The sequence below is a fragment of the Oreochromis aureus genome, linkage group 15, assembly GCF_013358895.1.
Source record: "Oreochromis aureus strain Israel breed Guangdong linkage group 15, ZZ_aureus, whole genome shotgun sequence".
Taxonomy (NCBI): Eukaryota; Metazoa; Chordata; class Actinopteri; order Cichliformes; family Cichlidae; genus Oreochromis; species Oreochromis aureus.
Genome location: NC_052956.1, coordinates 18,915,017 through 18,928,648, shown reverse-complemented (window position 1 = coordinate 18,928,648; position 13,632 = coordinate 18,915,017). Strand labels below are relative to the sequence as shown.

General features: G+C 40.8%; 2 protein-coding genes across 2 annotated transcripts; one reads left to right on the top strand and one right to left on the bottom strand.

The window, feature by feature from the left end:
* Positions 1 to 3,745: 3,745 nt before the first annotated feature.
* Positions 3,746 to 7,504, bottom strand: sprtn (SprT-like N-terminal domain). Its single transcript, XM_031750538.2, has 5 exons — positions 6,712 to 7,504; positions 6,475 to 6,574; positions 6,145 to 6,273; positions 5,579 to 5,861; positions 3,746 to 4,871 (listed from the first exon to the last, which is right to left on the bottom strand). Exons 1-5 carry the CDS (start codon positions 7,041 to 7,043, stop codon positions 3,847 to 3,849), a joined length of 1,869 nt encoding a protein of 622 aa, XP_031606398.1. The 5' UTR covers positions 7,044 to 7,504; the 3' UTR covers positions 3,746 to 3,846.
* Positions 7,505 to 7,802: 298 nt separating this feature from the next.
* On the top strand, positions 7,803 to 12,969 carry exoc8 (exocyst complex component 8). The gene is made up of 4 exons (XM_031750528.2): positions 7,803 to 9,080; positions 10,172 to 10,425; positions 10,851 to 11,099; positions 11,570 to 12,969. Exons 1-4 carry the CDS (start codon positions 7,928 to 7,930, stop codon positions 11,972 to 11,974), a joined length of 2,061 nt encoding a protein of 686 aa, XP_031606388.1. The 5' UTR covers positions 7,803 to 7,927; the 3' UTR covers positions 11,975 to 12,969.
* The last annotated feature ends 663 nt before the right edge of the window (positions 12,970 to 13,632 follow it).

Below are 13,632 nucleotides of genomic sequence, written 5' to 3'. Positions count from 1 at the left end.
CAATAGCTCTTGAACGAACAGCAGCCAACAGAGTGACATTGCACTGAACTTGCAGCTTGTCTGGAATGCATCACTGTCAGGGAGAAACAACAGACCCGAAAGGAAATACTGTGCGTGTGTGTGGGGGTGTGTTTGCAGGAATTCAGCTCCCTATAGCGTGTCAATGTACAGAAGTTCAGGAAAGAGGGCTGGCCTGGACCAACAACTGCTGTCATGGATTTTTCCTCTGCTCGGAGGCCCTTTTTGGTGGACGGGGGTGACTGTTTCCTCCCTGTGACAAACGGGAATGGAATCAGACCGAATTACACTAACTGCAGTGGCAATATTCTATACAGTGGTATTATAAATTACACACATACACACACATAACACACACAATTATAAAAAGTTTGGAAGCCACATTAGCAATAAGAAACTCAAAGGTTGGCCGGATAATAGCACAGCTGGGCTTTGTTTACCTTACATTGTCCTGTTCTGGAGCTGCTAGAGTGATTAAACAGCCTCTTTCTGTTCTACCGAAGACAGGAAACAGTGAATCTAATATGACTTATTAGTGCTGCTTTCAGATCTTCCATAACCCCTACACTGTATTTGGCAAATCCACTTTTAAGAAAAAAATAAAATAAAATCAGACCAAATTCCAAAAGTGTCTTTAAACCAGCAGTATAAACAAGCAGCTAAAAAATCTCCACCTCAAGAGCTGCACCAGTAAAATCATTCTAGTACACACTGGTGTTTAACAGTAATAATGACTAATATAATTATTGCAAAGAAGGAGTATATTGATATTTATTTACTCAGTGCTTTACTCTGTGTTAAATACCAGTGTTGTATAGTTTGATGTATTCATGGGTTGTAACATTTGTATGCTTCTGTTTTTTGGGTTCAGTGTAAAGGATTCTGGTATCTCTATATATCAGTAGATTTTCATTATATATAAACACTCAAAAGAATCATATTTAAGGAGGATTTAAGAAAACAAGTTGTGTCATTTTTTTATTTTTATTTCCAGGCACTGCTTGTTTACTCTGCTGTATGTGCTATAAGACTGTGCTGAAAGGACTGTAAGCAAGTATTAGATCACCTTAACCTTATTAGGTGCACCTTCCTAGTTCTGGGTTGGACCCTCTTTTGTCTTTAGAACTGCTTTGATTCTTCATGGCACAGATTCAACAAGGTGCCCGAAACATTCCTCTGAGATTTTGGTCCATATTGACACAATAGCATCAGACTTGCTCCGGGTTTGTCAGGTGTACATCCATGCTGCAGATCTCCCATTCTGCCACATCAGATTCCAGGCCATTTGATGTTATCCTGCTGGAAATAGGCGTCATGAGAATTTGCCCACCCCATAACATTACCAGAAGCAGTCTGAAAGCAGGATTGAGCCATGATTTCATGTTGTTTATGCCAAATTCTAACCCTATCATCTGAATGTTACAGCAGATACCGAGTCTCGTCAGACCTGGCAATATTTTTCCTGCCCTCTGCTGCCCAATACTGGTAAACCTGTGCCACTTATGTCACCTAAGACTCATGTCTTAGCTGACGTGAGTGGTACCCAGTGTGTTTTTTTGTTACTGTCACCACTCAAAGTTGGATGTCTTGCATGTTCACAGATGCTTTTCTGCATATCTTGGTTGAAACAAATGATTATTTGAGATAATCTTGCCTTCACGTCAGCTTGAATCATGTTCCTTTTATGTCTGTTATCAACAAAGCATTTCTGCCACTGCAACCCACTGGATATTTTCTCTTTTTCTAGCCATTCTCTATAAACTCTTGAAATGGTTGTGTGGGAAAATCCCAGTAAATAAACAGTTTCTGAATTACTCAGACCAGACCATCTGGCACCAACAAACCATACCACATTCAAAGACGCTTAAATTGCCTTTCTTCTTGACTCTGGTTGGTTGGTCTGGTTCGAACTACTGTATATCTTCTTGATCATTTCTACATAGCTAAAAGCATAGAGTTGCATCTTCAGTGGTGTTTTCTGTGTCAGCTGTAATTTGGCAATAACAAACTTCACCCCAATCAATACCGTAGTTTACCGTATTTTTCAGTAGAACCTGTTGTGCTTTAAAGTACAAGATTATAGATATTTAAGCATAGTAGTTTCTTGAGAATCAAATATAAAATCCACCCTTGTCTTCTTCCCAACAGTATTTCCTCTGTGCCTGTGGAGCCAGATGGCAATTAAAGCTGCAGCAGCAGACTGAGGTAATTGACATGCTGCTGCCGACATGCTTTGTTGACGCCCCTGGCATTGCTCCAGTCTTTCCTGCAGGAACAGGAGGGCGTAGTCATGATCAGCAGCTGGCCTCACGCTGCCTGACCTCTGCCCTCATCCTCTTCTCCGTCTTTCTGCTTACCCACCAGCTCTGCTACACCCACTTGTCTGTCTCCCTTTCTCTCTCTTGAGTATGACTAAAGAGTTTGTGCTATTTAAAAAAAAAAACTATCTAGAGTACTTTTGATTAGATGGTTAAAGTGATCTGAGGTAATGCTTAAACTGAATTTAAGTAAATAATGTTGGTCTTACAAAACTAAAACATTTTCGCTGGCGATCTTAATATAATTGTGGTCAAAAGGACATTTGTCTGATGTAGGTTGAGAAAACCACTATCAGGTCAAATCTATGATTTACTCAGAGACATGCTTGATTAAATATTGACTTGTTGACACATAAATTGGTCTTCAGTGGTTTCTGCGGGGAAGCCTGTAAGGTGTGGTTTATGTTTCGGCTACCTTAACATGATTAAGCTTTTCTTTTCTTGTTTTCACTGAAAAATCTTGAAAAGTCATAAACCATAAGGAAATTTACTGCATTTTATAGTCAATGTCCAAATACAGGGTTAAGTCTAGACACTAATCTAGTCTTCTCATCACTTGATCATCAAGTAAATAATACATCACACCTCATCTGTATTGTTTACTGCTAATCAGTATATGTTGGCACAGTACTAGAAGCACAGTAAATACCTGATAAGCATTTAGCTCAAAGGGTACAAAGTTTAGATTTTTACCACTTTCTGGATATTTAATCATTAAACAAGACAACCGTTGAATACTTGCATTGAATTCACTCCCCCACTGAAATATTCAGTCAAACAGACCAATAAAAATATTTTATTTGGCAATAAAAACCCAAACATATGAATAAAAATATATTCAGGTAGAAATCTGTAATGTTTTAGTCATCCAAGTATTTCTTGTACTGAGGATATCACTGGTGAAGTGTTTTACTGAGTAAATTCAAATGTCCTTGCACCACCTGACCCCGCAGGCTGGGTGCAGTGCAAATGTGATGACCTGCAGAAATAAATAGCTAGCGAGTGCGAAACCTGACTCCTACAGATCAGATCAGCAGAGATCAGACGGCGTCTCCTGTTGTCTGAAGGGCAGCAGATGCAGACCTGAGGTTTGGGGGGGGTGGGGGGTACATCCCACTGCAGGAACCACAAATCAATAATATCCACTTCCAGAGGAGACAAAAATAGGTTTTGTAGACTAAGACAAAGCGGTTTCTGAATTCAAACCATAACTGCTAATATCACACTGACGTTCTTCCACAAAACACTGCTGTCATAGTTTTCTAATGCAGCCCAGTTCAGTGAGGAATTTTGTTACAGCAGACAGAAAGACATGCTGTGAAATTGCAGAAGTAATTAGTGTGATATAAAGTAGGAGAATGTCATTCTTTAAATAGTCAAAATAGTTAAAATGACTATGCCATGCCTTATTGAACAAACAAGGATAAAATTTTATTGAACATCAAAAGTTAAAAAGTTTTAGTGCAACATCAAACTTATTCTGACTTTCTGGAAGTTTTCACCTCCTTATTCAAGAGAGGCAGGAATCAAGATGCTCGTTGATCTTTGACTCCTGGACCTTTGCTTGGCACACTGGACAACTGACCATCACTGCAAAGGAGGAGGAGGATGAAGACGAGGAGGAGGCAACACTGTGCAGTCCTGCTGAGGACTGCAGAGAAGCAGAAGAGGAGGGTGTGGTGGTGGCACTGGTAGTTCTCTGCAGCACTGCTGGTGATTTTGCCTTTATTGATTCCTTCGATGCTGCTGAATCGCTGCCTAAGGTCTTCTGGAAGAAGTCAAAGATGCTGGCAGAGCTGCTGCGGTCATCCCACGCCCTCTTTCTCGGCGTCCGATTCCTACCCACAGCCGCTGATGTGCTGTCACTGTCAGAATTAGTAAAATCCTTGGACTGTACAGCTCTTGAAGTGCTACCCTGGGATCCAGTTGTAACTACAGATGAGACCTTGGAATGGTTTGTTATGTTAGGGCTGGGACTGGGTGTGCTGGGAGAGGAAGTCAAATGATTATTTTGTTGTTTTTGAAATCTAGAGGAGGCAGAAGCAGCATTTGTGGAAGACTTTGGTGATGTCAGTGAGTCTCTTTTGGTCTCTGACTTCCTGAGGCTTGTGCTATTAAAAAGGTCGTCAATGGAACTCTGTTTGCTCTTATCTCCTCCTTGGCTGCTACTACTGCTCTGGGATTTTGGCATTTTCACTGGTGAACCGTTTATGTTGACAAAGTGCGTCGTGTTGCCGACAGACCTCTTTACAGGTGGCTTTCTCCCCATGGAAGTGGATGGTCTGACTGAGGTAAAAGTGTTGGAAATCCCATTGGTCTTGTTAGAGTGAACAGGAGAGGAGAGACTTTTAGGCGGGGACGATGGCGTGAAGAACTTCTCTGGGGAGGGGACAGGGTTGGACAATGGTGTTTTCACAACAGGAAGTGGTGGCCTGGGAGATGGCGAGGAAGACGTTGAGTCCTGAGACTTCCCCCCAAGGATGAAGCCTTTCCCACTAAATGGGATGATGTCCCTTATATCCTGTGATCCAGAACCTGGGACAGGAAATGATACAATTTAGAGTCAACCATGCAATGTATTTAAATCCAGTAACTTAGTTCAAGTGGACCTGGTTTGCTTTTTCTTTAATTTCAGTTCTTATATTATATCTTTTTATATACAAGACCAGAGTTTCTGACAATGAAGTCAGTGTATGTAAAGTGATCACTTCAGGTGCTCTAAATCAGGGGTGTCATACTCATTTCACACTGTGGACTACATAAAGTCCATTTTGACCTTAAGTGGGCCTAACCAGTGAAACTCCTCTTTCTGAAAGTGTAAAGAAGTTATTACTATTATTATTACTATTATTATTACTATTATTATTACTGTTATTATTATTATTATTAATTGTGTAGTAATTACACACTTAATGTTTCCAAAGCTGTCCAGTGGGTCAACCGAGAGTCTCTGAGGGGCCAATTCAGTAAATACCATTCTTCATATTTCTTGCATGTTTTGTTGCAGGGGGTCATTTGATTTAAATGATTTTACATGCTCAAGTTACTCAGTGGAAACAATCTATTCACGGTTAAAAGCAGTCAGGCATCAAAGCATAACATGACTGTTGTTTTGAGGCTGTCACAAAAAATTAAGAACATTTTTCACTGATGTTTAAAATGTTTGAAATATGAACAACATTTTCTAGTTTGTTGGCACAATGTATTAAAGCTTAATACACAGGAGTGTACGGGCATGTTACCTGTAGTCGTACTTGAAGGCTTGCCACTTCCTGTGGCCTTCTTCTCTGAGGTCTTGCTGTTTTTTTGGCCTTTTTTGCCATATCCTTCAGGCTCCTTGATTTTGGTGTATGTGCCACCACATGTTCTCTGGTGATCCTCCCACCAAGGGTCCAGAGAAGAAGGAGCTCTATTCATGGCTCTCTTCACGTAGCCAAAGTAGGGTTTACGCTTCTGGCAGGGCCCATTACACCGCCACCAGTGCTGCCGGTACATATCAACCTCATCGTGGAAGCTGTGGTAGATCTGATGAAAGGAAGGAAAGATGGCAAGACATAAGTTTATGAAAGAGAGAGATTAGAGAAAATCCAAAATGAATTTAAATGTTTCTTGATTACTTTGCTGTACAATCATTGCACCCTGAACAGCAGTTCAAACAAATCATTAAAAGCCCCAAATTCCTATGACATTCAAGTCCATGATGATTATATGTAAACTTCTGAATACAACTGTACATTTGAAGGTTTGTATGTATATGTGGTCCACAAAACAGAATAAGTTTGAATATGTCTCAAGAACATATACTTACAGTAATCTTGGTCCCACTGGCTTTGTTGATCCGGTTCATGTGTTTGCAGAACTCAGGTCCATGGCCATCTCTGTCCCGGTTATTTTGTGTCACAAACAGGAGCGCATGAATCATTTCATGGAGAAGGGTCTGTGGCAACCAGTGAAAATAAACTGATTAAGAAAATGAAAATTGTCCTCTTTTTTAAGGATTACAAGTTCTAATCTATCACACTGTCACGCATTCACTGCTGGGGTTAGGGAGGTAAAATGATAGTTGTATAAATTTCAGCCCCTACAACAAGCCCTTTCCCAGTGTTTCTGATGTGAATGGTGTTCAAGTCCACCTCACCTGTACCAGGTCTTTTCTGGGTCTAAGCTTCAGCAGAGGCTCACTCAGCCTGATTGAACACAGTCCACCTTGACCCTCATAAGAACAAACTCCAGCACACCTAAGAGAAGAAAGAGAGGAAAAGAGGAGCAGGACACATTACAGACATGCCAAACGAAATCCCATACAAAAATCAAAGGTGTTATTGTGTAGACAAGTTTGTGGGAATTAAAAATAACAAAAACATGCATGACTTACAACGTCATTCTCGAGCTCCACTTCACCTCCACACCGCTGAGTTTACCCCAGAAGAACATGTCATTGAACTCCAGAAACATGGCCCTGATGTCGGGGCTAGGGTCAAGCATCTCCCAGGACTCGTCCACAATGGACAGTGGCCTCTCAAGCTGGGGATTCGGTTTCCAGTAGGGAACAACATCGCTACCACCTCCAGCTACCTCCACTCTCCGTTTCTTACTGCTCTGCCCGAAACTATTATCTATAGTACCACTTGATGAAGATAATGAAGCCCGGTATTCCTGATCAAACTGCTCCTGCAGCCGAATAGCGAGCAGAAAATCCTCATCCATGACAAGAGAGGAATTTTTTTTGTTGTTTTGATGATATTTGTTGTTATGTTCTTTGTTTTTGGTTAGCGTGTTAGCGCCAACTAGCTAATGCAGTTTGTACAGGTCTCAAAAAGGCGGTAGCATCACGTCGTCTCAAAATGTAGTCTGACAGATTACCAATACGTGTCCAAATACTTTCTGTCATGAAATTTTCAGTAACATTTTCATATTACTAACCGTCAGACCAAAGCTAGCGCGAAGATCCGTGAGTCCAGTCTGTCACAATAGGACAAAATAAATTCCGCTACGGGTTTCAAAGTAAAACAACTAAGTCAGTTTTAAACGACTAAGTAAGTTTTAAGTAAAAGCCTGAGTTCAATATGGCTATTTTCTTTTTCGTTTTGATGTATAAGTTTAAAATATCAAACTATCTGCATATGCGTTCTGTAGCATCCACTAATATCCTTTTTCAAAAATGGAACATTCTTTCGTTTTATAAAATGCTATATCCTGTTTTGTTTTGCCTAACTACCATATACTTGATAGAATAGTCAAGCGAAGGTCTTAGCAATGGATTATGGGAACTGTAGTGTTGTTCGTTTCAAGTAGTTTCCACCAGTTAAATAAATAAAAGCAACACGGCTTTCTAATATAAATCATTAACATATGTTAAATTATATTAAAAATAAATATAAGACCCATTATGAACGACTAATTATCATTTAGATTTTTTAAAATTGTTTTTATTATTTTTTTGTATCCCGTGACGTTCCAGGGTGTCAACTTCCTGTTTAGGCTACAAGCGGATATGAACCAAGGAGCCTCGATAAACTATTTCTCTGTCCAGTTTTTTCTATATTTTCTCAACAATTTATCTCTATAAGTAAACAGTTACACGGCAAAAGATGTCGGAAACGGGGAACCGACTACGGAAGCTGCTCGAATCGCCCAATTTCGACCCGCAAAATTACGTCAAGCAGCTGTCACAGCAGTCCGATGGCGACAGGGATTTGCAGGAGCACCGACAAAAAATCCAAAACCTTGCCGACGAAACGGCTCAAAATCTGAAGAAAAATGTTTACAAGAACTACAGACAGTTCATCGAAACAGCCAAAGAGATTTCCTATCTGGAGAGCGAAATGTACCAGCTGAGCCACATCCTGACTGAACAGAAGAGCATCATGGAGAGTATCACTCAGGCCCTGCTGTCCACAGATAAGGATGAGACGTCTAAAGAGATGCAGGCAGCTTTTCCCAAGGAGACGGAGGAGGTGAAGCAGAGGACCCTCACCTCACTGTTGGAGAAAGTGGAAGGGGTTAAAAACATCATGGACACCCCAGGCAGGCACCTTATCTACAATGGGGACCTTGCAGAGTTTGATGTTGACAACATGTCCCCCATTCAGAAGGTGCATGCTTTCCTGATGAATGACTGTCTGCTGATTGCCACCTGGCTGCCTAACCGCCGTGGCACGGTTAAGTATAAATACAACGCTCTGTATGACCTGGAGAGCTTTGCTGTGGTTAACGTAAAAGACAACCCTCCGATGAAGGACATGTTCAAGATCCTGATGTTTCCAGACAGTCGCATCTTCCAGGCAGAGAACAGCAAAGTTAAGAAAGAGTGGTTGGAGATCCTAGATGAAACCAAGAAAAACAAAGTCTCCAAAGACAGGCACAAGAAGGAGGAGGAGGTCCCCACTTCTCCTGTTAGAGCTGAGGTATCCACCAATCCTTTTGATATGGATGACGATGAAGACACGGTTGATGGTGAGGAGAGCGTGAATCTTAGTCTTGAGTGGATCCAGGAGCTGCCAGAGGATCTGGACGTGTGCATTGCCCAGAGAGACTTCGAGGGTGCTGTTGACCTGCTGGACAAGCTCAACGAGTATCTCAGAGATCAGCCTGTCACCCCGAAGGTTAAAGAGCTTAGGGGGAAGGTGGATGAACGTGTGCGGCAGCTGACAGAGGTCCTGGTGTTTGAGTTGTCTCCAGATCGGTCACTTCGTGGCGGTCCTAAAGCAACCCGGCGGGCTGTTTCCCAGCTCATCAGACTAGGTCCTTTTATTTTTTTGTATTTTCCTCAATAATAACAAGCTTGCACACATCACCAAAACAAATAACACCTGTCTGCTATGATCTCACTTTATATTCAGTGTATTCACAGTAAGGAGCCCACTCACAGGGTTTCCACAATTCACTGTTCATTATTCAGGGAGTTTAGCTCATTCTCTTCCATCATTTGCATGGACTTGACTTTCAAATTGCTTGTTGTCCGAGTTCGACCTTGGATGCAGTTAAAGTGTAATTTTCAGACAAATAAGCGGTGATCTGTATGTATTCACCGTTTTTCCCTTCATCTTCAGTCAAGGTGAATATTCTCAAACTACTTAATTAAGAAAATAACTTTCCTATTCAGAGCACTAAGAGAACTAACCTCATGATAGTTTATATATAGTTTACTATTTATTTTTTGTCAGAATTGTTCTTGAATGGCCAAATTTTATAAAACCTTAGAAATTTGTATTTTGCTTTGGTGCAGAACAGCTTCGAGTGGATCCATTTTTAATTATGCCTGAGCTTTGCAAACAGACTCCCACACACTGACTGATTTGCAAAAACATGTTTATTTGCAATTTTTCAGTACTTGACCTTTTTCGGGCAAAACATTATCCTTTAGCAGGAGTATGTAGAGTATAAACCTATTTTAAAACTCAATCAAAAGGAAAGAGAGAGACACTGAGGTAGGATCGCTTTGGCAATGTGAAAAAATCACAAAAGTTCATATTTCAGTTAACTATTAACATATAGTACTCTCTTAATATCTCCCATAATTATTTTCTAAACATTTTGTCCCCTGTCACTTCACTCCCAGGTATTCTTTATATATTCAAGGAGAATTTGCCATCCGCTTTACTCAAATTTAATTGACTTTTTTTTTTTCCATTTAGCTTAATAGGTTTCAAGACATACTAAAAAACATACCAGAATCAGCTGAGAAATAGCTACACATGTTGTACATTTGCAGTCATAAATATAAAGGCCCTCAGATTCCCATAATGCATCAGAGTTTGCATGTATTTGCAAAAAGACAATGTAATTGCCATGAACATCTGTACTGTCTCATCACACAGTCATCTGTGTTTCAGGCCAGTCCACTAAAGCCTGTGAGCTGTTTCTGAAGAACCGCGCCGCTGCAGTGCAGACTGCTATACGGCAGCTTCGCATTGAAGGAGCCACGCTGCTCTACATCCACAAACTCTGCAACATATTCTTCACCAGCCTGCTGGAGACGGCCAAGGAATTTCAGATGGACTTTGCCGGGAACACAGGCTGCTATTCTGCCTTCGTGGTCTGGTCCAGATCAGCCATGAGGATGTTTGTGGACGCCTTCAGCAAGCAGGTAGTTAGAATGTCAGATGGTAAAACCCTAAAATGAGTAATAGGTACGTCCCCTATGATTAGAAGATATGTAACATCTATCATTTGTATATTCTTTATTGTTTATAGCCAAAAACATACTAAGCGACTGAGACATGATGTAATATTTGTGTGTTCCGGTGGTGTTTTTGGGTGTTAATGGTTTAAAATACGCAAATAACCTACAATGTGTCTAGGTATACAGAGGATAAGCTTCTGGATCTCAGGTGTATAAAAAAGTTGAGTTCTTTTAGTAATAAAAAAAAAGCCATCTGAGAAGGGCAAAGAACTGAAAAGTAACACAAGAGGATCTCTTAAATGGCAGCCAGAGCATGCAGCGTGCAAGTTTAAATTTATGGTTGTATAGTTTTCTTAATACAGTAAATTTTTTTATTTCCTCATTGCTAGGTGTTCGACAGTAAGGAGAGCCTGTCGACGGCAGCGGAGTGCGTGAAAGTGGCTAAAGAACACTGTCAGCAGCTCACCGAGATCGGCCTGGACCTGACTTTCACCCTGCAGTCCCTGCTGGTCAAAGACATCAAGGCAGCGCTCCAGAGCTACAAAGATATTATCATCGAGGCCACGAAACACAGAAACTCTGAGGAGATGTGGAGGAGGATGAACCTCATGACTCCTGAGGCTTTGGCTAAACTTAAGGTGGATCGGAATTATTTCTGTTTTGTCTCTTGGTTCTTATGGTTTCTCACTCAGTGTTTTGTTTTCTTCAATTGTTGATTAGTTTTTAACCAAGAACCTCCTAAATTGAGTAACAGAAACCAAACCTTTGATAATCCGGTATTAATCTGCTTAAATGATTCAACTGTTGAAATTTTTCCACTGTGAGGCTTTTAAGCTCCTTTTTATATAATTTTATATTTTGGGGTTTTTTGCATGCTCCTTGTACAATAAAGGCACAACCTTGTCATGTGGAGAACTCATTTTATAAAGTAAATACTACATTTACCAAAAATAATAGTTAATTATGTTGTAATTTCTGGAGGCAGGGATTTTGGCTTGTGTGCTTAGAGCTTCTGTTACAACAAATGCTGAGGATTTCATATGAAAGCTGCCACAAATCACTGTTTTCCTTTACCTGCTGCAACATTAACGTATTTATCTTTCTGCAGGATGAGATGCGCAGTTGTGGCATTCACTTCGAGCAGTACACAGGTGATGACTGCTGGGTGAACCTGAGCTATACCGTCGTGGCCTTCACCAAGCAGATGATGAGCTTCTTAGAGGAAGGCCTGAAGCTCTACTTCCCTGAGCTGCACATGGTGCTGCTGGAGAGCCTGAGGGAGATCATCCTGGTGGCCGTACAGCACGTAGACTACAGCCTTCGCTGTGAGCAGGACCCTGAGAAGAAAGCCTTTGTCATGCAGAATGCCTCCTTCCTCCATGACACCGTGCTGCCGGTGGTTGAGCGGAGGTTTGAGGAGGGCGTGGGGAAGCCGGCCAAGCAGCTGCAGGACCTCAGGAAGAGCACGAGGCCGGTACGAATCAACCCCGAGAGCACCACATCCGTGGTCTGAGACCGACAGGAACTTCTGTGGCTTGAATTGAGGCGCAAGAATGGCGGCCATGAAACACCTACACACTCTCTAAACGACTGCTCTTGCAATTTCAACTCCCAATTTAGAAATAAACATAGCACCTTTGGTTGTTTTTATGCTGCATGACAGGATATCACTGGATACATCACGGAAAAGAGTCACAATAGCACTAGAATAAGACAACTTAAAGTGCCCATATTATAGTCATTTATAGGTTTTTAGTTTTAGGGGTTCATCAGAATTGATATACTTTTAATGTTAAAGAAGAAGATTATTTTTCCCATAGTGGCTCCAAATAAAGTCCAGCCTGCTTTGATTTATCAGCCTGTTCAGCCAAAATGAGAAATGGCTTGCTTGCTATAACTTTACAAATAGAAACGTAACACTCAGTAAGAAAACCACACACATTTCAACCAGAACTGGAAACAAGGCAGCTATTTGTTCTTTTTAAGGGCAGGTCAGACTAGCCAATAGCTAAGGTGTTACACTGATCTGATGTAGATAAATCACAGATGAAAACCTGGACCACAAATGATGTGCTCCAGGCAGTGGGAGAAAATAACTTGCATTGTCCTAGACTTTGGGTTTTGTAACTTTGCAAATGTTTTACATGCATAAAAAATAACCAACAGCTTAACTCAAAATGCATAATGTATTAACAGTGATTATTGACACGTGTGATAACTAAGGAGACTAAGCTCTTCTGAAAGAGGTGCAATGATTGTATGAGGCTGATGAATCTATTGATCAGACAAACACACTATAATTACCATGATGGCTAAAGATCATTTTATTTGAAAGTTTAATTTTGAGACCGTTATTAGACACTAAAGTATTCAAGCACACAAGGACTTGATTAAAAGGGATGACTGAAGTGAAATGCACTGCTAAATGTTTTCTGTTATTCAGAGTGTTTATGTTTGACAGTAACACACAGAAATGAATAAAGATCATTATGCACAGTCCTCATTTTATCAATGATGAAGATGTTTAATTAAATTCAGTTTTATTTATATATCATTAATTCACAACAACAGTTGGCCCAAGGCCCTTTCTGTTTTAAGTTAAAGACCCTACACTATTAGAAAGAAACCCCAACAATCCCACAACCTCCTGTGAGCAAGCATTTGGCAACAGTGGGAAGAAAAATCTCCCATCTGCTGCTGCTGGTTGGGGGTGATGGGGAAAGAAAGAGCAGAGAGACCGGACAAAAGGCAGACTATAGGCGAAAGAGCTAGAGATGAATAATAAGTAATGATTAAATCCAGTAGTGGTGTATAAGGACACAGAGTGAAAGGAGACACGTGAAGAAGAAACGCTCAGTGCATCATGGGAAGCCCCCCCCCCCACCCAGCGTCCAACCGACCCTAACCCTAAAAGAAAGGTTTAAGCCCAAGCTTTAAAGTAGAAAGTATCTTAACATGAATTGTAGAACAGTAAAAATGAAAATGAAATGAAAGAAGTGTTGTTCTTGCTGTACTAAGTGAAATTGACTGCAACACAGTATGGTGTATTTTCTCTCTAATTTTGGCTGGCATGTTTGCTCAATAACTCAGCAGTGTTTCAGCGCTTCCTTTTTTGTCCATGGTGCATAAAAGAAATGCACCTTATCAGCAGCCTTTCCTTACAGCAAACCG

Excerpts from the sequence above, each read along its gene's own strand:
- sprtn (XM_031750538.2), bottom strand. The coding sequence starts at position 7,043 with ATGGATGAGGATTTTCTGCTCGCTATTCGGCTGCAGGAGCAGTTTGAT. Across the intron at positions 6,274-6,474 it reads CCAGAAAAGACCTGGTACAG|ACCCTTCTCCATGAAATGAT; the intron begins GTGAGGTGGACT and ends TGGTTGCCACAG. Across the intron at positions 4,872-5,578 it reads GCCTTCAAGTACGACTACAG|GTTCTGGATCACAGGATATA; the intron begins GTAACATGCCCG and ends TTCCTGTCCCAG.
- exoc8 (XM_031750528.2), top strand. The coding sequence starts at position 7,928 with ATGTCGGAAACGGGGAACCGACTACGGAAGCTGCTCGAATCGCCCAAT. Across the intron at positions 9,081-10,171 it reads TTCCCAGCTCATCAGACTAG|GCCAGTCCACTAAAGCCTGT; the intron begins GTCCTTTTATTT and ends TCTGTGTTTCAG. Across the intron at positions 10,426-10,850 it reads TGGACGCCTTCAGCAAGCAG|GTGTTCGACAGTAAGGAGAG; the intron begins GTAGTTAGAATG and ends CCTCATTGCTAG.